At 36.8% G+C, this 25,319-nt stretch overlaps 1 protein-coding gene across 2 annotated transcripts in view; it reads left to right on the top strand.

Annotated features, from left to right (window-relative positions):
- VPS41 (vacuolar protein sorting 41 homolog (S. cerevisiae)) overlaps positions 1-25,319 on the top strand; it is a 95,068-nt gene that overhangs the window by 4,728 nt on the left and 65,021 nt on the right. Inside the window, exons 2-3 of one of the 2 annotated variants that reach the window (XM_010001515.1) lie at positions 9,664-9,771; positions 12,730-12,807. In XM_010001515.1, the coding sequence (XP_009999817.1) occupies positions 9,754-9,771; positions 12,730-12,807 (96 nt within the window). In that variant the 5' untranslated portion in view covers positions 9,664-9,753. Of the gene's footprint in view, positions 1-9,663; positions 9,772-12,729; positions 12,808-25,319 lie in introns of those variants that run through there. The other variant, XM_010001516.1, reaches the window with a different exon arrangement.

The following is a 25,319-nucleotide window of genomic DNA, read 5'->3' as shown; positions in this document are numbered from 1 at the left end:
TTTTTTTTCAGCTTGTTTTCTGATCTTTGATCACTGGTACCCCATGAAAGGTATATGTTTGTTCATTTAGTTTATTCTTTTAGTTATCTAAATACTGTGTTAATTAATTCTGGGAGTGTTTGTAGAGAGGAAAGTATAAAAAAATTCTGGGTTAACCCAGTGCTCATACAGTTTATGATGGTTAGAAATAACCTTCATTGATACAATTTCCCCACTGAAATGGATAGTGGTTTTGTTCTTCAAGGTTTTTGAAAGCTGATCAGAGCAGAAACACAGTTAGGAAACATGTAAGCCTTAAAAAGAAGTAGCTAAAAAGCCTTGATGTTTTCTTTTCCTTTTCAGTGCACTCCAGGTCTTGGTCCTGTAGATGGGGTCTAGATTAGGTCAAAGCAATTAAATCATCTCAAGTAAATAAAGCATCTGGTAAAAAGGGCTCCTTGTCATACTCTGTTTCCATCAAAATGTTTTGTTAACATGGAATGTAGAGCATTGGGCTGGAAGAGGTGAGCTACTATGGCTAGTAGCTTTGAAAGGGGTATCACCATTGAAACAAAAATTGATAGTTGGAAAGCAGATTTGGCTACTCTAATGCAGCCCAACTTGCCTTTTTTTGTCTCCTGTCTTGTCTTTGGCAAAGTACTTTTTTTCATCATTTGTCCTTGTTACTGAATAACTCTACACCATGTTGCCATTTTTCTCTTCCAGTTGTTTTAAAAATAGGAGATTGGAGAAAAAATGCCCCAAAAGCATATTCTGTTTCAAATACCTGAGCAATCTGAAGGGAGGTTGCTTCCTCCTGTATGGCTATAAGTGAAACTGGCCTTTTAAATGAGGAGAATGGAAGGAAAAGATATATAAATTCCAAATAGAAAGTTATCCTCCTTATTAATGAGAAAATGTATCATGCAAATAATTTATCAATTTGAATCAGTAGGATGAGCATAGTAAATTATTTATTGAAGTTTAAATGGAATCTTTTCATACTTTAATTTGAAAAACAAGTTTGCAGTGACTAGTAACTAACATTATAATATACATCGTTAGAGGATTGACTTGCAGGAAAAATGGATTATTGCTATATGCTTTTAATATCTTCAGATTTTGAGTGAAAATTGGATACTTCGTTTAATGAGCTATTAATATTAACCAGAAGTGCCTGTTCTATCTGTGTGTTGTGGAATACATAAAAAGTGAAAATGCTGCTGTGCATGTTACATAAATTAAGTGCAATTGCAAAGCTACTGTGGTAACGGAGTATGCAGATGTGGCTTTTCCAAAACATGCAATGTTTTTATCAGGGTGGAGCAACACTCTGGGCTGGAAAAAGCAAAGCAGTGTGGAATTTAATCTGTTTACCATCGAGCTCTTCCACTGTGGTGAGCAGGTGAATTTTAAAAACTGCTGTTCCCAAACTGCTCTGTAGGGTTTTCATATGCAGTACATCATAAGGTGGCAACCAGGCTGCATGAGTAGTGTTCACAGGGGAGAAAAATGTTTACCCAAGTTCCTTACTCAGCAGAAGGAAAATGCAAGTAGGAATGTGTAGTTCCATTGAGATTTGATCTGTGTTTGGAGTTTTCACTGTGGGAATCTGGTGTGGGTGTTGAAGATGGAACAGCCTATCCTGTGCTGCCTTTGTATGGTGCACTTGATGTCAATGGACTGATCCTGTGCTTTTGAACACTGTAGTGGATTTGACAATTTTCAGGTGGTTTTTGTTATGCACAAAACTACCAGTAAAATAGAACAGACTGATAGAAGTGTAAATGAAGCCAAATTATACTATATGCACTTTTACTATTTTTTAACATGCTATTTATAATGATTGCTTGTGCAGTTTATCATCTGTGTTATTCTCCTTCGCAACCTGGCTGATGCCAAGCTTTGTATGGTGCACTTGATGTCAATGGACTGATCCTGTGCTTTTGAACACTGTAGTGGATTTGACAATTTTCAGGTGGTTTTTGTTATGCACAAAACTACCAGTAAAATAGAACAGACTGATAGAAGTGTAAATGAAGCCAAATTATACTATATGCACTTTTACTATTTTTTAACATGCTATTTATAATGATTGCTTGTGCAGTTTATCATCTGTGTTATTCTCCTTCGCAACCTGGCTGATGCCAAGCTCCTTGAAATTATGTTCAGCAAATATAGTGTGGCATTCTGTATACCACAACAGTTTTGCAAATAAATAAAATACTCTCCACTTTGCTTTTCATCTGTGTGTCGTTTCATACTGTGAATGTAGCCCATTTTGATTCATAATCACAGGGAGCCATATCATCTTAAGTCCTTGCTCTTGGTGTATATCTGCATTTTCTCACAGAGGTCAAGGGATTAAATAAATCCCTGTAGAAAATGCATGGGGAGGACAGAAAACTGCTGTGTAAAATTTTACCATCCTAATCCATATTTGCCAATTTTACAGCTAGATACAGGGAAAGTATTGGTGATTTGCCTTTTGAGGAACCATAAAGGAACTGGATGGGAGGCTATTCACTTCACTTTCTTCAGTAAGGAAGGAATTCACTTCAAAATACAGCAGCTTGTACTCTCTTGTGCTGTCCTGCAAGTGTTGTACAAAACTTGAGTAAATAATCGGATCTTTTACAAAAAGATAGTGTTATGCCCTCCATGCCTGCCTCAGTAATTTGCATATTTGTTGAAGTTACTATCCAGGTTTTCATCCAGTAGTTTTTTGCAGTGAAATTTTGTTCCAATTCATGTGCTATCTGGCAAACTGGACTTTTGAAGGTGAAAGGCCTTGGTCTGAATTTTTCTTGGCATCCATTTAGTGTTAGAAATTTGATTGCATTGAGAGAAATTGAGTCAGGATCCTAATCCTGAAAATGGCATGAGTAGTCTCTTTGTCATTGAGACAGGAAGAGAAGTCTGGAAATCCTATCCTAGGGATGGAGAAACAGTAGTGATGAAGCTGCACTTTGCAATAGTTATGTATCCTACTGTAATTCGCCTTATTTGCTCTGTGTCATTTGTTTCTTCAGCACAAGGGGATATTTTTTACTTTTGGGTATGTTTTTATTTTCTTTTAAAAGAAGGCAGGGTAAGGCCTAGAAATAGGCAGCAGGGAAGCTGTGATGTTTGCATTGTTTTAGAAGAATCATTTTTAAAAAGCAAATATGGCCAGATCTACTTGAAGATACTTGACTACGAAGTGTTACCTTTTAAAGGACTGAATGGACTTTTAAATTGTAATTCAAGTGTCTTGATTATACAACATAACAATCGACTACTGTTTTTGCAACAATGAATACATAAATTTTGGCAATTGTTTGTGTTGTATATTTCCAGCTTTTTTAAAAATCAGAAATAATCATCCTTTAAATTGTTTTCCAAACCCAGTGGTTAGTTTCCAGTTGTGAAAAGAAACCTGAGTTGTACTAGGGTGTTTTTCTGACTCCCATGTCAGAATGGTGGGCAATAGGTTGTCCTGTGGGAGGTTTCCTTCAAAAATGGCAGCATCAGAGGCCAACACTGAGGAAGTCCAATGTTACAATGGAAGAAATTTGACTTCTGAAACTTTCCAAAGGCAAACCTCCCTCCTCCCAGCATTTCCAGCAGGAACTTCTCATCATCCTCATGTAAGGCAAGCTTTCTAAATGGTGCTGAGGAGGAGTAAAGACTATTAGCATGCATGCTCAGTACAGCAAGTGTTAATAGCAGGTAAGGTTATTCAAACTTGCTGTAGGGAAGCAAAGTTTGTTTTAGGGGTAAAGGAAGGTGGACAAATGTCCAAAAATACTCTTGGATCCCTTCTTATATCAAATAGATGTTACAGCAATTCTAATTTAATATATAGGGTTCAAAGCTTTTACCTCTCATTTTTAAAGTGCAAATGATCATCTGATGCTAGCAGGCATGAGGTAAGAGTAGAATTTATGAAGACTGTTTTGTGACTATTAAATAGGTATATAACAAGAAAGGGGGAGAGAAGGCTGATTTACCCCATCACAGTTAAAACCAAAGTGTTATCATACTTGAAATTATGAGCATGATAAGCTTCTAAAGATTAGGAGTTTTTCTTCATTTTTGTTCTCAAAAAACAAAACACAAAACCACTCAGTATTGCTACGGAATAACACAGGGACTTTAAGACATGATCTGTAGTGAAAGCTGAAGGGATCTCCACTGTGTTGCGAAATTATGATGCTAATTCCTTAAATTCATCAACAGACATTAGCAATTTATTATAGCTTTCCTTTTAATATTTTCTAAAATGGCTTTAAGAGTATAAATTCTCGTGCAAGTGTTATGTCACGTGTTGCTTCCATGTGATGTTTTCACTTGTAGGAGATTTTTGTTAAACTTTTTAATATGTTAGCTATGTTGCCATGTATTGCAAATGGGTGGTGTGTTCACTTGACATATGTCAACTCTGATTTAGTAAAATAAAGTTGCACGTATTTGAATGCCACCTATGCTGCTAGAGCATGGAAAGAGGACACACAGACACACAAAAGTTTCAGATAATAACGTTCACCCAAATCTACAATACAGAAGCACATGTGTGCGTGACTAGTAGCCAGGCTGCTGCTTTGGGGTTCCCACCTGCCCACTGTCTTTGTCTGCAGCAAAGCAGAACAGGAATTGCATGATCCGTTGGTTGTTCTTTAGCTAAAGCTGGTTATCTCCATGCTGGGCCAGTTGTAGGATCCTTTTGCCAAGTGTTTTATTTTCTTGTTGTTTCGCATGGCTTGATACCCTTTCACCCCTGGATTATTGCTGTTGAAATAATGATTAATTCTACCAGAGTGTGTGTGAGGGAGTTACTTATACTGGATTAAAACCTTTAGGATGTAAGTTGGAGGATCAAACCAAAATATTTGTGGAACAGTCTTGATTTGACCAAAAAGGTAATAGATGATTTTGGTAACTGAGTTCCTCTGGCTATTTTGCTGTACTTTGTACTTCTGTATGTATAGAAGAAGAGTAAGTAATTCTCCATGGAGACTGTATTCTGGGACTTGAAGTCTTTTTATGTTTATTTTTTATAGAATTTCTGTGAGAAGTAAGGTTGCCCTCAGCAAAGCACTGAGGGTGTGTTTGTTGTTAGTTTGGGGTTTTTTTCATAATTGGGGTTGTTCTGCAAACTTTTATTTTAACCCAAAAATATATTGAGTTAATTCTTTGATTCTACTTAAGATTTTCCCATAGTTTATAAACTAATAATTCTGGAACTCTAAATAATTTTTTTGTTCTGCATAAGAATGATGACTGTTTAAATAAGTAAAAATGCTCGTTTCTTAGTAGGTTTGAGGGTTACCAAAGATCTGGCCTATATTAAGTGTCAAGAAAAGTTACTCTCACAAATTGCTAAGTAGCCTCCTCTCACTTCTTAATAGCAATATTGATTTTCACTTTGGCCACAAATTTTTTAAATGAGATTGTAGATTATGTCCTGAACACTAACTAGCTATTCAAATATGTGGAGGAAGAACAATGTTAATGGACTTCATGGTAGGAGGAAGTGAGCGAAATGAACATTTTTCTTGTGTCTCTGAAATTGACATTAACTTGAAAGAAAGCATGACAAAAATACAGTGACCTGTAGGGTTGTGGGTTTTGTTTCTTTGTTTGTTTTTTCCAAGACATCCTTTTAGTAAAGCAAACAACATCAGGGCCTTGTTGCAGCTCCTTTGAAATGGCTTGTGTGATGGACCTCAGATACCTCTCTCTATTTGAGTTTAAATGCTTTGCAGAGTCAAAATTTGCAAGTGTAAACAATGCTGGAATGGCCAGCTGTAGTAATTGGAATTCTAGCTGGAACTGGATGGAAGATGTGCAGCAAAGAGGAAGGGCACATGCCTTATAATGTATGCACCGTTTATTTCCATAAAGGCTTTGAAAAAACTTCGAGGGCAAATCATGTGGGAAGGATGACACTTTGGTGTCAGCGTCTGTAACGTAATTAGAGTATCCACAATCAGTAGAGCATGTAGTTCATGTGACAGACTGTCCTGTGGGCAGATCCTCTGCTGCAGGAGCAAATGTGGGCTAATGGAATAACTCTGGGAACTGCCCACAGGTTCCTTCTGGAAATTTTCTTTGCAAGGACCCATTTCAGATTTTTTGTTCTTCTTATGATTTCACTGCAGTTGTTCCTGTTGGCAAAGCTGGGAAGGATGGGGCAGAATACCTGAAGAAGGTTGTGAACCTGCATTCAGAAAAGCAGATGAGATCCCTTGCAGTGGCACTGGCCTTTTGATAGCTTGTTTCACATTTTGCAGCTGGCCTCAGTTTTGTAAGCCTGTGCCAGAAGATGAGTTGGTAGTGAGCTTCAGACCAACAAGGTCTTCGGTGTGGGAAGAGGAATGTGTTTTAAATTCAGTTCGGTGTTGACAAATGGAAGAGGACTTAGTAGGAAGGGAATTGTATTAGTCTTACAGTTAATTTAGAGTATTTTATTCATTTGGAAATGTTCGTTGCAGGTTCTTCACAGTGTATTTTTAGCAATTTGACTGCTAGTTCCAGCAGTAAAAAGGCAAATGGAAAACTAAATGTAATATGAGTTTCAAATTAGCATCTCTGTGGTTGAAAAATTACTATTATTTATTTTTCAATACCACAAAAGGTTGCTTCCTCCTGTCAGCTCTGTGAGTCTCCTTCCCTTTCAGAATTTAAGACTGTCATGTGTGGAGCACTTCATGCACTTTGTTCAGTATATATTTCTTTTTATCTTAATACATTGGACAAAAATTTCAGAATTGAGTGTTGTAAGGATTGTTTTGTTAAGGGGTTTTTTTAGGCATAAAGTACAAAACTGTTAAGCGGTGGTACAAGAAGCAGTGCTATAAAATTTATTTTATAAATGTTTAGAATCCTCTAGGATGCTTTAAAGGACTTCTCTTAATTAAAAGTGCCATACACTTAGTAAAAATCCATGTTCGTTGAGATATTGATTTTTCTTTTTTTTTTTTTTTCTTCTTTGAAAAAGGAAAGCTGTGAGTTTTCTTGTATGGGGTAAATGTCACTGTTTATATCTTAGCTTTACTGCGAGTCAGGACTTGTGCTGTTCCTCTGGGTTGCCATAGAAACACAGCTGACTGTCATCTCAACTCAGACTGCTGATGGTTTTATTTGTAGGTTTTCAGGATTATTAAAATTTAACAAAAAATATTGATTTGCTTTTTATTAACACCAGCTTTTATTTACTTTAGAAGTTCAGGCTGCATAAAAGTTTTATTGATGAAAGAATACCTTTGAAATTATTAAAGTCTGATTAAGAGATCATCAGATGCATTTAATATATTGGATAGAGTTTAAAGCAGGGGAGAAATCTTGCATTTTTGCAAATCACCTTTTTAATTTCCTTTTGTTTACAGTGAGGGGCCCCCACCCTATTTCAGTTCACCTTTTGGTTTGACTTGTACTTAACATAAAAGTTACCTGTTGAGAAAGTGTGAAATGGGTACAACCATTGAGCCTAATATTTTAAGTGTTTGTTTCATTCACTTTTTTGGAAGCCTGGCACAATGCTCCAGTGCACTGAATTTTGAAAGTATATGTTTTTTGTATATGGGTGTGCAGAAAAATTACTTAGTTTTCACTCATAAGACAGGCAAAACTTATTTACAGGAACTTTATCTAATGGTCCATGGATGAATGCTTTTATGCAAACTGCTGAAGAGACTAGAATTAACTTTTCACGTTGGTTGCACATTTGATGTCCAGACTCCAGCAACATGTGGGATCTTATGAAAACTTGATGACTGGAGTTCAATTTTTAGTTTTATGAATGTATTCAATGATTACCCATGCATTTCAAGTGTAATCTTTGCAAGCAATGTGTAAAATGCAGAAACATATTAATTGCTTGAAAATGGATGTGTGCTTCCTGATTCCCTCCTTCCATCACATGTATGCTTTTTTCTTTGACTTTACCTCCTCTCTCTGCTGTGTAGTCATTTATTAAGGATCTGTAGGCACAAGGAATTTGGCTGATATATATACAGCCCTGTAATTTGACATTGTCATTCTGTCTAGTAACAACTTTGTTCAGTGTTAGATTTACTGATTAAAATTGTTTCTTGGTGGACATTTTGACACCTCACTTCAGACTGCTACGTCATGGGCTGCTGACATCCCTATATTAATCTCATTTGTATTCTGTCATAAAACTCCCTAATATTTTTAAAGGGCCTCTCTTTGCAGTGTATTTCTAGAAGCATGAGGCTTAATATCGAACACTTCCATAGGCTCCTATGCCTTTTATGTGTTTTCTATGAGGAAACGCATGTATTACCCTGTGTGATGGTAGCCTTCATGGTAAATGGCTGTAATATTTAACTTGGGAAAGACTGACTTTAAAGTACTTCAAACATAATATGTCTCTTTTCCAAATTTTTCACACCATTAGCTGCAAGGAAATGTTGCTCAAATATTGTTCTTCTGCCATAGGCTGACACTGTGTTTTTATTTTCTTTGTAGGGATTGGAAAGCAGTAGTTGGTGGAAAGTAAAGGTGCTCCTTTACTAGAGCACTGCACTGGTGTTTTTATGTGGGAAACACGCTCAACGCTGATGTGTTCATTAGATCTAATAAGTGAGTGCAGGAGACATGGCAGGCACACTGTTTCCCAGTGAGGACCAAGGGATATATATGGGTTTGTGTATGTCTATGCATGTATAGTACTAACTGAGGTTTACTGAAGCTTATGAAAATCTCTCTGGCATTGGACTTCAGTAGACCATCTGTTAGATAGATGCCTGTGACCAAAGCGCTATTTTGCACCTTGGATTTTTTTTTCCTTAGAGATGAGCGTGTTGGATGTTTTTTGATCAGTGAAATTTCCTGCATGTGTTCTTTAGCTCCGTCTCTCTTCACTTTGTGCCACTTGATGCATCATCTTTTTTTGCATCTGTGTAGTGTTTGGGTGATAATACCTGACATGCTTGAAAAGAAAAAGAGAGGAAAGCTTTAGTATATGCCTGGAAGTGTTCCTGCAGGTGATATAGGTGTATGCTGTGTCCAGACCCTTTTCCCATACAGTTTTGCAAGAATGTATTTATACTCTTACTATTTTTAAACATAAACCCATTGGTGCATTTTATACAATTAACTTATTCCTAGTGTGTTGTTTGTTTGTTTTCTTAATTTTTTTTTATAGCATTTTGCCTCTCTCCTTCTTACAGAGGTTCAGCACCTTGTAAATGTCTTGGAAGTTTCTTGTAACCTCCATGCTTCGGCTTAGAGTTAATTGTGGCTACAGTGACACGCTTTGTATTATCAACATTCATTTTTCCATATCCATCTCTTTTATATTTTTCTTCTAAATTGGGAATGACTTAACTTTATGTAATGAAGTACACATGTACATTTTTTCTTGTTTTTTTTGTATCAACCAAGTACCACTTACAGCTGAGTTGATATGCTGCTATGCAGTCCTTGTTTGTTCCCGTATCTTTTTTTGCAGTAAAAAGATAAACAATAACAAAAAACCACCACCCAAGCCATCTCCAATGATAAAAATGTGGAAGTTTGGCTTTTGTTTGTAATGGCTGTTGTTAAGAAATAGCAGTGATCCATCTTCACCTGTTGCTGTGTCATAGTTTTGGGATATCTTATAATTTGTTTTTATTTTTTAAAAGGCTTCTAAATTTCTTTGTCTCTCTTTTCCTTGCATTCTTAAAAATTTAGGAAGATGAGAGTGAAGAAGAACCCAAGCTGAAGTATGAACGGCTTTCTAATGGAGTGACTGAAATTCTCCAGAAGGATGCAGCCAGCTGCATGACAGTACATGAAAAGGTATTATGTGACTTTGTGGCAGAGATAGAACTTCTGCTTGGTTTTATGTATTTATCTGTGCTTATAATGCATATTTCTGTGTAGAAGTGCTCCCAAATCTAGAGGTGCAGTGCGAGTCAACACTAATATAAACAAAATTACTGTTAAACTTATGTTGAACAGCACATACTTTCTCAGTGAGAAAATAAAGTGAGAATTCGAGGGGCATTGATTTGTTAGATAGGATGTTTATGTAAGCTGTAAGGAAAATGGTCACTTGATTTCAATTATGGACAGTATTATGAACTAGAATTGGCATACGGTTCAACTTTCCTCTATTGAAAAAGGAAATATGTGTATATGTTTTGCTTAGTTTAAAGCCCGAGTCACTGCAGAAAGACTTGATCATGCTAGGGGCCACCTTAGAAATACATTCAACTGTGGAAGACAGCTGAGTTTCTCTTATACAGTATAGAAGAAAGTAATTAAAATATTTCATTTTTGTTTGATTGAGTTTTTTTGAGGGGGTGTCATGCTTATTCCCTGAATTACTGTGTTTAAAACAAGAAAAATGCACATGCTTTAACAGTGGTAAGGTTTAAGACCTACAGGAGAGTGAAAGGGAGAAAATAATGGACAATGCAAAGTAAAGAATTTTTACAAAGAATCCTTACTGTGTTTTTACAAGGAAGAAGCTTCCTATGTTTCTTTTGTATTTTAAACAATTCCTTTTTTATTTTTGGAGTTTTCTTTTCTTTTGTAAATACTGAAGACCATTTTAAAATATTGAGGAATGCTGAAAAGCACCTGAAAGTATTAGTTAATGATTTGTCAAGTAACTATTAGTATGTAAGACGTGATAGCTGTTTTCTGAATGTGTAATTTTTCACAGCCAGTAGTAGGTCCTTAACAGTTATTGCTGAGGGATTTATCTCTATTATTTCACTATATTTTTAAATTGACTTGTGCTGTGTTTCTTTTACTCAAAGGACTGTTGCCATGGCTCAAGAGGCTCTTAAGATGAAGCTTGTATTCTAACTGTGTGAATGAAAACAATAAGTCTTTTTAAAATGTTTCTGACAACTTAGAATTACATAGATATTTGAAAAATTGGCAAGCCTTTTGTCCTGGTCTGTGGCCGGTTTGTTTTACCTTTTTTTCCTGAGTCTCAGGTAAATTTTTAAAACCAAGAGATGAACAGGATTTTTCTATAAGGATGTGCACAGATACAGCTTTAGCTGTAGTGTCACAAAGAGTGACAATACAGGGAAGCTGTTTAAGCATCCCAGCACTTTTAGTTTTCCGGCAGACTAGATACACTATTTATGAGAAGGATCAATATTGTTAGAAGCCAGATACAGGAGTCTTTTAGGAATAAGTCTCTTAGAGAGCTTAAAAATAAAGCTGGGTTATAGGTTTTGCAAGGATGTTTTCTGGTTTGTTCTGTTTTTGTTTGGGTTTTCTTTTTCCCTGCAAAGTAGGGAAAACCCCACTCTAAGAGTCATCATTAGCAAAATTACACAGTGTTATGTAAAATATGCCTCTGATTAAAGCATTTTAACTTTGCAGGGAATCCTGAAAATCTGGCTTCTTTATTCAGGGTATTTTCCCCCCATAATTATTTTTTTTTCTTTTCACTGCTAAAGCATCATATTTTCACCAGGCTTGCTGTCTGCACTGGATGACTAATCGTCATGGCACCTGGTGCATTCAAGCAGGCCTGTGCAGTGGAATAGTCATACCTAGTTATGTCTGCACACCTGATGTTTTATTAACCAGTATTGATTTTTTTACCCGGGGGACTTTTTTCTTCCTGAAAAAAGGCAACCTTGCAGGAGTGAAAGGCATTGCAGGGGATGAATTTCTAATGAACCCTTCTTTCCCTTTTTTGACTCCTTTTAATGTAGCTTCATATTTTAAGTGCCTGAACTGAAATTTCATTTTAAGCAATTCCATTTTGATAAATCCTTTTAAACCTTGACTTTCTGTAAGGTTATTTTTTAAAGATTGTGCTGCCTGACTGACACGCTTAGCAGTGCCTGTAAATTTGAGCATTTCATTATAGGTTGCAATGAAGCATGCTCACATGCAGTGAAATACAGAGAAATGTGGAGCCTAGACTATTTAGTAATGCTGAAAGGAGGGGGGAATAACAGAAAACTCTGTCATAAATCAAGTAGTACCAAAGTTCTTCCTTTTCTGTTTAGGTACAGTTCATATGGTTCAATTAACAGTAGATCTCTAAGAATTGATTCCCTTCTTGTTTGTATCAAAATAAGATTGTGACAGCATGCATTTATGTGACAGTTTCCTTATTTTGCTACTATTTTTTAGAACAAAACTCCTGAGATTTCCAAGGAAAAATGTATGTGTCTTGAGAGGGTTCAATGTGGGAGTGTTACTTGGTGAAGGAAAGCAGACCCAATGGTTATCTCTGTGCTTAAATGCACATCAGAGACCTTCCATAATTCAGCAGTATTTTACCAGTGGCTTAGTGATGGCCTTTTGCTATGTTTGAATGTTTTGGTTTTACGTTAATGATAAAGGAGAGTTAAAAATAAAGCCCAAAGGACACAATGATGATTGAAACAAAGCTTCAGAAAGGATCCAGGTAGCATTGCAGGTCTGTGATGGTGGCTTCTTTCACGCTGCATTTTTAATTTGCTGACACAGTCCATCGGGCAGTGTGTACGGACTGTGGACACACCATTAGTTGTCAGTAGATGAGGGTCCTCATGACTCATTCTGACAGCTAACTTACACTATCACAGGAATAGGGGCTTGAAGCCCTGTTTCATTCTTTAGGTGCAGTTAAAATAAGCTTTGTCTATAGGGGTGTGTTGTTTCTTTGTCATTTGTTTTTTTCTTTCTGGGTGCTGCTAATCATGAATCTGCTAAACATCTGGGAGTTCATTTAGCATTGCTGAAGTTTTGGTTGCAGTGTCTTTTTTGTTTATGTAATCAGTCTTTCTTTTACAGTTTTTGGCACTGGGAACGCATTATGGCAAAGTTTATTTACTGGATGTCCAAGGGAACATCACACAGAAATTTGATGTTGTAAGTATGACATTATTCAGAAAACATCTACTGAGATGTAAAAATGCTGTGATGTGCTAAGCAATAAATAAGTTAATGCTCTTGCTACACCTGTATTTTTACTAATGTGTTTAATGAACTCCCTTCCCATGCTGTAAGAGCAGTGTATGGTCCTTGCAAAAAGAAGTTACACCAGATGGTTTTGTGGTGAGCATATCTCAGTTTACCAATAATAAGCTTTCTTTGAAAAGACAGAAGAGGAAATAAATATTTGATTGTAAATGGCTATTATTAATTATGTACCCTAGAGACTTCTGACTACCATAAGGCATGAATCTGTTCATTAGGTGACTATTGTCAGTTATTAGTGTCTGCACTATCATCTTATCTAGTTGCCAAGAGTAATTGAAAATTGATTGATGGCCTTGCTGGTTCAGTTTATCTACTCCAAATATATAATGATATTTTATGTGAAAGTTTTGAAGCTTGGACTCTTAAGGGACTGTATAGATAGAAGGAGAAGAAGCAGATGTTTTCCGTATTGTGGGTCCTGATATTAGGGGATGAATTAAATGCTACATCCAAAGCTCTCTTCTGGAGTATTAAATATTCCTTTTAATTGTGGCTATTTCTTGATTTTTATTTTTTTGGTTTGTTTAATGTCTTGATTTCAAATTCCTTATCTTTCACTGGGCGTCGGAGGAAGAGAATTAGAATTTTTTTTTTCTCCTGGCACTGTTACAAAATCTAGTAGCCAAGCACTGGGCTTATGTAGCAGTGTCAGCACTTGTCAAGAGTATCCATCACAAGATACAGGCATGTTTGCAAAGAGAATGTATGTTCTAAAGCTGACACAGCTGGCTGTATGGGAGGGGTGAAAGGTTTTGTTTATATTTTTGAAAAATCTAATTATGCAATTGTGCAAGGAGAGGGGAAAAAAAAGTCACAGGCAAAATCTAGACTCCTAGGCACAACCTTTGGAGGAAGTTTTATATAAAGCATTGGTCAGATTGACAATGACCTTACTGGGTATTAAAGAAAGTCAAGCTAATTATGTTATTTTAGTTCTAGTAACTTTGTATGTTCATCAGCCCCACAGGGAGATGCTGACTGCATTTCAAAAGAGAAAAAAAAAACTTTTGAGGTCTTCCTTACAGTTTTGGCTAATTCACATGTATGCTGCTTGCTCAAGATGGTTTCTTTCTCTCTGAAGTAATCTACTTGAGGCAGGCCTGATTAAAGTGTACCTGAATTCTCCTCTTCCATCTCTCCAGTAAAAAAACTCATTCAAGTGAAACGGAGGTTTTCTGTTGAGTCAGGCATTACATGTCTTGTCGTTGTTCTACTCTGTGTGAAGTACTTGGAAGAGTTCATTTGTAGAGCTGCCATTATTTGTTTTTCTTAATTACATCACCAACACCCACAGTAGTTCCAAAAGGTGAGAGCCTCCTCTTTCTTTAAAGTCTTAGGATACTGCCTAGGTGTAGAATTAGGAACAAGGGGTCCTGTTTTCTACTAAAGACCTGCACCCTCTTTCAACCCACCCACCCAAATCTGCTATTCTTTTTTTTGCTTTTCTTTAATAAAAAGTCCTACCAGGGCCTGTTGGGAGGGTGGTTTCTTAGGATGAAGTTAAGGTTGGGCTGTATAAACCATCTTCGGTTATCCCTTTTCCAAACTTGACCTACTTCATGATGAAGATTTTTGTATTCTCTTTTATAGAGACAGCAATTATTTTTTTAACCTATTTTTTGAGTACAAACTGCTATTTGAGATGGACAATAGGAATAATAAATGTTTCTTGGGTTCTATTCTTAATGCTTCTGTCTCTTTTTGTAACCTACATGTCTCCAGTGCAACAGATAAATTATATCATGGATCAAGTAGAAAGGGTGCTGCTTCTTTTGTATATTGTTTGAAGACAAATTAATTTGATCTAGAACTACTTCCCTTTAAAAGAAAAGTTTTCCAAAGAACTATGAAGAGTTGTAGAACAGAGTAGGCTGCCTATGTGAGAAACAAAGCAACTCTTTGACAACCCTGGCTGCTTAAACAGAGAAGTTTTCTGAATGAATGTTGCTGGTTATTGAATCCGTAGACAGTTTATTCTGAATTTCCTCCTATATGTCAGAATATTTTTCTTCTAACCTAACTTTTTGAGATCTTGTACTGCAGACTAAGAGGTGTTGCCATCAAAACATTTGGTTGGGTTTTTTGTTCTGTGCTCTCCTACTGGTGCCTGTTTACTGCCTCCTCTTTGGAGGATTTGCATTACCATGTTGTAAATCCCAAATAAAATCTTAGCCTTTCTTGAAGAGAAAGTGAGCCACTCCCTGCAGTCCTACAGATGCAAAGCATTTTTTGTAGATGCACCAGGACAGAATATTTTCCCTAGCAGTATTTTCTCTGTTTCTTTTTTGGCTCCAACATGGGTAAATTCCTTCTGAGAAGCATTTTCACTGGTGAAATGGCAGGTGTGGTTCTACCTTGAAATTGTAAATAGGAGAAGGATCTTTTACTACTAATTTCTGGAATTGTTCCAAGTAAATAAAATAGGCTCTCATTAAAGAGCAAGCAATATTGCCACTGAATTCTTGAATTGTTTGCAGTAAACAAAGTACCTGGGGAATGATCTTAGATATTTTTCTTTTTTAAAGTCTTCTCAGCAGATGTTTCCTGTCTTATGAGATGGCAGAAATTAATAGTAAGGATAGGAAGGTGAAGCCCTTTCTCTGCAAGAAACCAGTTACATAATTCAAGGAGTTGTTCTGCATTTGAATCTTTATCTGTATTTTTCAGCAGTTTGTTTTTATAAAAAGCCAGGTTAGGAAAGAAAAAAATAAGTTAGGTTTGTTGAATGTGAAAAAGCAAATCATACACAGGGAACTTTAGAAGTCACTAGATCCTAATTAGTCTTAGTATGTTAAGTAAACCAAAATGGAGAAAGGAGGTTTTATTTTAACCTTTAAAAAAAAAAATTAAATAATTCAATAGCAAGTTCCTATTAAATATTTTTTAATGGTGGCCCTCCTGTTGAAGGCTGAGTGCATTTAGCATTTTAAATTGTGAAAAATAGTGGCAAGAAACACTAAAATGTAATGGTACTCCTAGAAGTTCTGCTACTGTAACAATTTTTTTTTTAATTGGTTTGGTTTTGTTTGTTTAAAAAAACTTTTTAGGACTTCATTCTGTAATGTCTGTAGCAGCAAAACAATGTGGGTATCCTGAATTGCAAATACTGGCCCTAGATCTGCAAAGACTTAATAATTTGCTCTGCATTGGGCAACAAAATATTTGCAGAGGCTTCTGTGGAAGTAACAGGCAACTAGCAAATCTTCAGAGTCTTGCTCTCATTTTGCTGTTAAAATACCTAATGCTGGATCCTGTGCTAGGTAGGTGACTAATCTTTTGAGGTTTGCAGCTCCTCTTGTCAACATCAGCAGAAACGTGTGCTTTAAAACCGGTGTGGGAAACTTTTGGGTTGGGGGGATTTGAGAGACAGGAATTTGGGGGCTCTGGCCTTGGGTGGTGCTGGTATCTCAGCAGCCAAGCTTGTGCTCTTGCATGTCCTGCCTTTCTTCCTTGCCTGGCATGTTTTTAGCACTTGACAGTGTGGCTGTCTTTGACAATGTCGGCTGCTTAAGATTAACTGATATGCATACTCAACTAACGTATGTTTGACAAACTGGTGTTCTCTTGTATTAGGGCTCAGTGCATTGAGTGAGATGAAATGTGTCAAATGCCCGGGGGGGAGGGGAAAGGCCTGCTAATGCCACTGACAAGGGATGATGCAGGACTGATTCACAGCATGTTAATTCCAAATGCCTCTCCATCTTTCTTTTCTTCTTAGGCTGTCTATATTTATTAATATAATTATTGTGTCAACTGACATCTTGTGGATTAAGGACTTGTAGATACGAAGAAAGCTGTACAAACATGTTTAGTTAAGTAACAAATCAAAAACCTTTCAAATGCATTGGGCAACAAAATATTTGCAGAGGCTTCTGTGGAAGTAACAGGCAACTAGCAAATCTTCAGAGTCTTGCTCTCATTTTGCTGTTAAAATACCTAATGCTGGATCCTGTGCTAGGTAGGTGACTAATCTTTTGAGGTTTGCAGCTCCTCTTGTCAACATCAGCAGAAACGTGTGCTTTAAAACCGGTGTGGGAAACTTTTGGGTTGGGGGGATTTGAGAGACAGGAATTTGGGGGCTCTGGCCTTGGGTGGTGCTGGTATCTCAGCAGCCAAGCTTGTGCTCTTGCATGTCCTGCCTTTCTTCCTTGCCTGGCATGTTTTTAGCACTTGACAGTGTGGCTGTCTTTGACAATGTCGGCTGCTTAAGATTAACTGATATGCATACTCAACTAACGTATGTTTGACAAACTGGTGTTCTCTTGTATTAGGGCTCAGTGCATTGAGTGAGATGAAATGTGTCAAATGCCCTGAAAATTATTACCAAAAGGCAACAAGGGGGGGGGGGGGGGAGGGGAAAGGCCTGCTAATGCCACTGACAAGGGATGATGCAGGACTGATTCACAGCATGTTAATTCCAAATGCCTCTCCATCTTTCTTTTCTTCTTAGGCTGTCTATATTTATTAATATAATTATTGTGTCAACTGACATCTTGTGGATTAAGGACTTGTAGATACGAAGAAAGCTGTACAAACATGTTTAGTTAAGTAACAAATCAAAAACCTTTCAAAGGGCAAGAAAACCCCCATTCTGGTCTTCTAATAAACATCAAGATTAAAGTGAAAATGGTAAGAAGTCTTGGCTGGTGCCTGTGATATTCTGTGAGAAGAGGAAATGCTGCCTATTTTGCAAGTGGAAGGATTTAAATGTTTAATGCCTCAGAGGTGTTTCAGAGGTGATGCATGAGCCTAGAAAGCAATGTAAATAGTACTTTAAGGCTTCTATTAGTGCAAAGAAATTTAAGTCCTCTTAGCATGCGGTGTTTGTGAGCTATTCAAGATGGCTGGAATTTCAGAAAGAATGGGGTCTTAAGTAGAAGCCTCATCTCATTGCATTTCTTTTTGCCACTTCTTTCCTGGCCTCACTAATTTATTTTTTTTCTAATTGTCTCACGTTCATAGTGCTAAACATTCCTTTATTTTGTTTTAATTGGAGCGGCAAAAATCCAAAATCACTAGGTCATCTATGCTACCTTGAAAAATTAAAGAGGAGTTCCTTCCACAGTAGTATTGTTGCCCATGGATCTATTAAAGTTACCTCTGGAGCAGGTGTGTTTCTTGCTTGAAGGTCAGTGGCTTCTTGATTTTCCTGATACCTCAGCAGGTTGCAAGCAAAATGTCAGAGGTTTCCCTTGAATTGTTGTGCTTTTGAAAGAGTTTAATTGCTAACAAGAAAAACATATTTCCTAATGAAGAAGAGCAATTGTTGTTGAGCACTAAAATGCAGTTGATGAAAATTATGAGGAGCCCACTAACTGCTCTGAGAGATAATGCAGCATCTTTCAATGGGGAAGGTAACTTTTAGCTTTTGATAGTATAATGAAGAAGTTACTTTGAAACTTTACATGAGAGTTTAAGAGTAAGATGATGTAAGTGTCAGTTATTTTGACAGCCTACTTAAAATTCCTGTGTATTACTTTAACTGTATCATTTTAGTTGTCACTGTCATACTATGAAAGAAGAGTTAGTAGGGAAATGAAATGAAGCAACAGCATTTAGAGTAAAGAGCTGTGTGTTAGGGTTTGCAGGGTGTCATTGCACCTGTTAAATTTGAAGCTGAAATCCTGTGTTTTGTACAAAAGCAAGCATGCTGCTATAGCATGCTTAGTCTTAAAAAGTCAACATTAAAAATAAGGTTTTAATAGGAGCAAGTATCTGCAGGGGACATGCTCCAAGGCATGTCCCACCCAAATGGGTGGTGCAGTCCTATGTCGTAAGTTAATCCCTAGCTGTATCAAATGGAAAAACTGGAGAAAAGTGACATCTTTTGGGATTTTGCTCTTAAGACTCGGATGTCTACGCCCAACTAAATAGCCCTTGTGCTTCTGTCTACCTGTCTTTTCATGTTACCTGCAGATAATTTGGAAATCCAGAGATTTTTGTAGTAGTTGTGGGAGTAACTCAGATGGCCTTTTGAGCCTTGCTCTTTGGATGTTATAAAGGTTTGAAAAGTGTATCTTATGATGTTTGTTCTGGGATGGTGCTTATTAGGTTTGTTTGAGACCTGGACTGTTTCCAATGGGAACTGTGGATCTGTTGAAGATTATGATCCTTCCTTGGTAGGAGTCCTGGTGTATCTGTGTCTCTCTGTCATGGGATGAGATGTGAAGTAGCTTGCCTAGATCAGCAAAACTTGTGGTGTCAGGGCAGGTGCTGCATAGATCTAGGAAAGTTTCTGGTCCAACATGACTGAAACTGAAAAACCTCTCACAGGCATTTTGCAAATTATATTTTTAACCACTGGATATAACTTCCCTTTGAAGGGAGAATTGCTTGAATTTTTGCTTAAACAAAGAGATTAGGTGGGTGTGGAGGGTATTTGTTATTACTAGAAATGTTGCTAGGAATATAGATGAAATAGGCATGTTTTAAACAATTATAGTGTCATGTATAATTCATTTTTATAAACTCAGAACTGAGGAAAGCATGACCATTTCATTGAATTATTCTTTCAAGCGTATAGCTTGCAATAACTGTAGCTTAGTGCAGAATAACGCAAAAAGTTCAGCTGAGAACTTGGGTTCAGCCACAGGTCTTATGTTGTCCAGTCACTTATTTCTTGACTGTTGTTAGCTCATTCAAATAAAATATGTAACTTGTACAGTCACAAACAGTCACATCTATGCTGTAGATTAAATTAATTGTCTTTGAAGTATAAAGCCTATATACTTCATTAGCTATTTCTGGGACTGCAATTTTTTCTCCCTTCTCATTTGAACTTTCCACTAGCAGATGTGTTGCCCATGTACCTTCTTCTGGAAAGGATGTCATTCCCAACCTTAGGCTGAATCATCTTTCTAAAACTTCATTACTCTCCAAATGCATGGGTTTTTTTCCTGTTTGTTTTTTTTGTGGGTTTTTTTTTGTGTGTGTTGGTTGGTTTTGTTAGGTTTTTTTTTTTACACAGAAGCATAGGAAGAAGTTTCCTTTTAGTTCTCCAGTAGCAATTGCTTTTCTACTGAGTGAGTATGCATTTCATGAACATCTCTAGAGGCATTATGTTCAAGTTACCTTAGCGGTCCTCTCTAATGTCACAGATCTAAGGAAGTTTGTTAATGTTACCTCTTAAGGTATAAATGACTATAACTGAATACTGTTTTGTCACAATAATCTAGACATAGCAAGTAGTTCAGTTTCTCTGGACTGGGCAGGATCCTATCATATTCTGCATGCTTTCTCAAAAAACAATTGAAATCTGGAAAAATCTAGGGAGAAAAATCTCATTATGGAAGAATGCTAAAAACTAAGGACATTACTATTGTATTATTTAATGCAGTATTGTTGGTCAATGAAAGGTCAAAGTTTTCAATGCCTTTTTTATTTGTTTCATCAGACGTAGAAACTCTGAGTCCATTTTTGTGAGAGATCAAGTAGAAAACCTTACTGTAATTCTGCTAAGTGAATTTACATGTGGCATTTTCAAACATTGTTGAACAGAATTATTTGTGACTTGCAGAAACATCAAAATCATCAAAACAGTTTTGTTGTTGTTGGTTTTTTTCCCTTGTAACTCTTTCACATATCCAGGTTTGGTAACATTTGCTGGTTGAATCCATACAATGTCTTGTGTTTATTTATTAAATGTAATTTGTGTTTGCAAGCATTGCTGACCTTTTCTCTAAAAAATTGCCCTATGAACCATAATTCGACATCAATATAAGGCAACAAAGTTTATTTGCTTTTAAGAAAAAAACAAAGAAATGTAGTTTCTACTTTCAAAGACATAATAAATAACCATGCACAGTAATATTTTTTTCATCTCTGATTTAAGCAAAAGGTTACTTTTTTTAGAGCATAATAGGATTTTAAAGCCTCAAAAGACAAATTTCAAACAATTCTTAAATAAGGAACATACTTTTCTGTACTTTTCAGAGACTTGGTCCCTCAGAAGAAAGACTACATGATGCTAGGTTTTGCTGGTTTTCACTATTTACTGATACTTGAAAACCTACAAATTCCTGCTATCAGGGATGTTCCTGCCTTACTGGGAACTTTTTGGTTTGACCGGGTGATGTTGACTGGCAGGAGATGTATGTTCAGTGATTCACTGCTTCCTTTTTCCAGTAATCTCAAAAGCATGTTGTGCCACTCTTGTCTCATACCCTCCCTAAATGCTCTTTGCTGATACACAGCTGGACCACTGGGCCAGGTTGCTCTGGAGTTTTTATTAGCAGCAATGAGACAGCTACTTCCAGGTAGCACTGATGAAGTCTTCATAAAAGACTGATAATACAGATGTGCTTTTTCTAAACTCTAACAACCTTTAAAAGCAAAAAAAACCCAAAACATGGGGACTTGGGAAGGTTTTGATTCCTAAGAAGCTACTATACTGCTGATTCCCAGAGCTGTTTTCCTTTCAAATGGCATATTATACCTGGATGACATTTTCCTCTATATGGAACGCAGGGACTTGCGTGCACATATACAAAATAATAGCAGTTTGCCTGTCAGAATTATTCAGAGTTCTGGCATTAATAAAATATTATTTGCATTAGAAAATGTTTTCCTAGTTAGAAAGTCCAAAGCAACTGAGTTCTGGAGGACAGTGTTTTTTATACAAGTTGACATTAATGATAGAGCTGCAGCCCTTTGTTTCCATTAACAATAAAATATAGCACTATTAAAAACAGAGAATGACATAACAGGGGCATAATAAGATGAACTAAACATGAAGGGAAAACTTGGTATTTTTCCCATAGGGGGTAAGATATACTTGATAATGAACTTTGTAACTCTAATAAAGATCCCTTTCTGAAGAATGAGACTTTTTTGTTTTAGAGGACATGTCAGTGTGTATAGCAGTTGTTTATTGCACTCCTGATGGAATGCTAAACACTGACAGTCCAGATTTGATCCGTCTTGGGTGGTAATACCCTCAGAGTGGCTGCTGACAATAATAGCTACTTTCAAGCTGGCCATCTCCACTGTGATGCTGCTGAGGAAGCTGGTTCCACTCACTGTGACACAGAGAAATAAAAGTACAAGAAATTTCAGAAATTGGTATTTTGATGTTGAAAGGTTCATTCATGACTGTAACCCTAAACTGGCTGCTAATTGAAGGCTGTAGTTGCTGCAGGTCTTGGCAGTTTTGAAGACGGGAGCTGTGAAATGTGAGTGCTATAAAGATGGAGAAATTAATGAATCTGTTTGCTTTTCTGTTCTACTTTAAATAAAGTTTATTATAAGCAATAGTGTCTACACTTCACTAGTATTGAAATAGAGCCTCTTTGTATGTAAATGCATTGAGGAAGTTGCACAGGATCAATTCATCTTCACATTTAGCTTTCCATACCTTACTGGCACAGTGAGGACATGGCATACAATATGCTGAATACAGTAAGTTACAGTACACTTCATGAGCCATAGTTTCTACTTGTAGGGGGTACACTCCTCCCTCTCCCCCCATCTTTTTCATTTGCAGATGTTTTTAGGATCAAGAATCAGGCGCCTAACATTGATAATTGTTGAGTATCTCTGATGGTTTGTGAAACTTTGCCAGATGTTATAATTGCAAATAAAGGAAGTCCAGAGTTGGTGTCTAAATAGAATACAATGCTTTTAGTAAGCAAGAAATGTATTTATTATTGTATATAGCTCTGACTTATACTAGTCTATACCAGTGCTGGTAACTGAGTGTTTACATGGAAAATGATAATTTAGCTCTAGCTATTGGCTGAACTTCAGCATTGATCACCAGTGTAATATTTTTAATGTGCTAGGTATATGAGTAGTTACATCATTTTCAGACAGGAAAGGGAATTCCTTCCCGTATAATATTTCTGCATTTGTCTGATTCATCAGTGAGAGAACTTTTGACTGATTACAGTAGCCAGTGCGTTGGGATCTTTGTGGAATGACTGACAGGCTAAAATAACTGAAAAAGATAATTAGTGCATAGTTTCATAGCATGAGATGATAGAAGGAAGAAAGCTTTGTAGATGTGGAGAGAAAATAATGGCTAGATAATGGAATGTATGGAGAAGTAGGGATGCTGGGTTCTGCATGGTCTTTTAACGTTGGGGAGGAGAATGTGCAGCATGGCTGTTGTGAAAACCTTCCTGGAAGGGATGTTGTCACAACAGTGCATGACCCCTGAGAAGAACAGTCAGGAGTCTCTTTGCCTCTTTAGAAGTTGTTTGGTCAAGGCACCAATAAAATATAATGTCTAAAATGAAAACGTGTCCTGACAAGAACTTGCACTGTATGACCTGGTTGGCCTCTCTCATCAGTCACGTCTCTGAAACATGGCTTATCAAGAAATGGAGAAAAATCTCATACTTTCTTCTTTAGGGGGTAGAAATCTACAAAATCCTGTTAAATGTATTAATGAAAGTGGTGGTGTTCTGTTAGAAACAAGCTGAAAAAGCACACTAGTAAGCTTCATCTTCAGAGGCTTAGATATATTTTGTGTTTTTTTAAATTGTTCTTCAAAGCCCAATTTATAATTCAGTTGCCTATGTGGAAAGTGAATGCTCAGTGGTGAATTGTCAGAGTTCATTGTGCTTAGGGATCTGTTCTGAAAATACAGCAGTTAGAGAAATCAGTGAGCTGAACCTTCAGCTTGCCTGGTATAGTCTTTACCCATGCTGTGTTGGTCTTTCCAAGAAAGGTGTATGTAGTCATCACCTGCAGCCTTTCCTCAGTTCCCCACCTGTACTTCAGCCCTCACTATGGGTGTGTGATGGGAAATACTGCATCATATTTTTAGATGGTTTTAATACACAGATAGCAACAAAGAAGCAGGCTTAGGACAGACCATTGTTGAAGCCTTACAGTTATACAGCAGATGGTGAAGGGGACCTGGGGAGAGGAGGAAATGGGAGTAATTTGTTTACTTTGGCACAGAGCTCCCAGGAGGATCTATCCTTACACATCAGTGTTTTAATAGAAAACTGATTCTACTTTGGATCCATCAGGAATTAGCTAACAGTGAAACTCTGCTATGAAGCAGTGTAGGCTTTCAGTAGAGATTTTATTTTTTTTTTTCAGATATGGTTCCATCATTCGTAGGCAAGCATTCTGATTATCCAGCAACTGCTACAGATCTAGGGACATCCCTTGTTAATTTTTTTTACCTTGGTTGGTAGTGATTATTTTATTATTTTTTTTTGTTAGTCCCTGTAGTTGACAAACAAGATTAAGGGATTCACCGATGTGGAAAATACTGAAATCACTATAGGCTTTTTAGTCTTTCTCACTTTCTCAGACTATTTATGAGAGATTCCTTGTCCTCATATTCCCTTAGTTTTGGACAGGCTTTTGAGAGCTTTCTGTTTTTGTAGGCAAGGTCTGCCTTGTGGTAGACAAAATAAAAGTTAATGTTGTTATTTTTCTGTCCCTCAGACCTTGTCACTGTCCCCAGCTTTCCCCTGCTCCCTTCTGGTCTAACCAATATAATCTCCCATTTTTCATTTGGAGAATGACAGATTCAAGAGTGTTGTAGGAAAAGCACTGGACCAGGAATCCTCACTTACCAGAATTTGGCTGCCAGTATGGTTGAACAAAACCTTGGTGTGGATATTAGTAAATTTTCATAAAACTAAAATTTAAGTGTTGTAAAGTAAATTCAGAGTATAGTACTCCTATTGCAGGCAGTGGCAAACATCACATTCTCTAATTTTTAAAGCCGCCTTTTTAATTTAAACCTTTGTGTTACTATGTCTCTCAGTTGTGTGTAAACTCATAGTTATGTGTATACTTGTACCTTGTTATAGGAAAATCATCATACAGTATCAGAATTTGCTTTCTTGAGATTCTTTTCATTATATTGTGTCATTAGAACTCTACAAATATGCAACATGTGTAGGGTCTGGGGCAAGAAAAGTGCATGGCATCAATTTTTTTCCTTTTAAAGGTAGTTGCTCAATACAAGAGCTCTCTGGGCATCAGTGTTCTCAAGTCAAAACAGATAGGACAAACAACATGATATACTTGTGCTTAGCTGTTGCACACCTTTCTTTTTCTTTTTTCCTTTTTTTTTTTTCTTTTTTTTTTTTCCTATGACTTCCTATCATTTCCCAAAATAAAGAGCCCTGAAAAGTAGAATTCCTTTTATGACAAATAAAGTAAATTAGGTTTTTTTCCTTGGTGGGCTGAGCTTAAAATTTTGAATTGAAAAGGCACCCTTGGAGAAAAAGAATGTTCAGTACTTGCCTAGGTGTTTGGTTTTTTTTCCCCAATTGTGTTGCAGGTGTTGTCTGTTTCTCATAATTCATTGGTGTTGATGTGTAAGGAATGTTACTTTACAGAAGCTGAAGAGTTGGGGTTCTCAAAGCAAGTTCCTTATCTTACCTGGAGCAAGGCATGTATTTGGAGAGTTTGCAAGCTTAGTTATAACAGTA

Source organism: Chaetura pelagica, unplaced genomic scaffold (genome assembly GCF_000747805.2).
Source record: "Chaetura pelagica isolate M959 unplaced genomic scaffold, ChaPel_1.0 scaffold7, whole genome shotgun sequence".
Classification (NCBI taxonomy): domain Eukaryota; kingdom Metazoa; phylum Chordata; class Aves; order Apodiformes; family Apodidae; genus Chaetura; species Chaetura pelagica.
The sequence above is the reverse complement of the archived record's forward strand: the minus strand, read 5'-3'. Positions and strand labels throughout refer to the sequence as shown.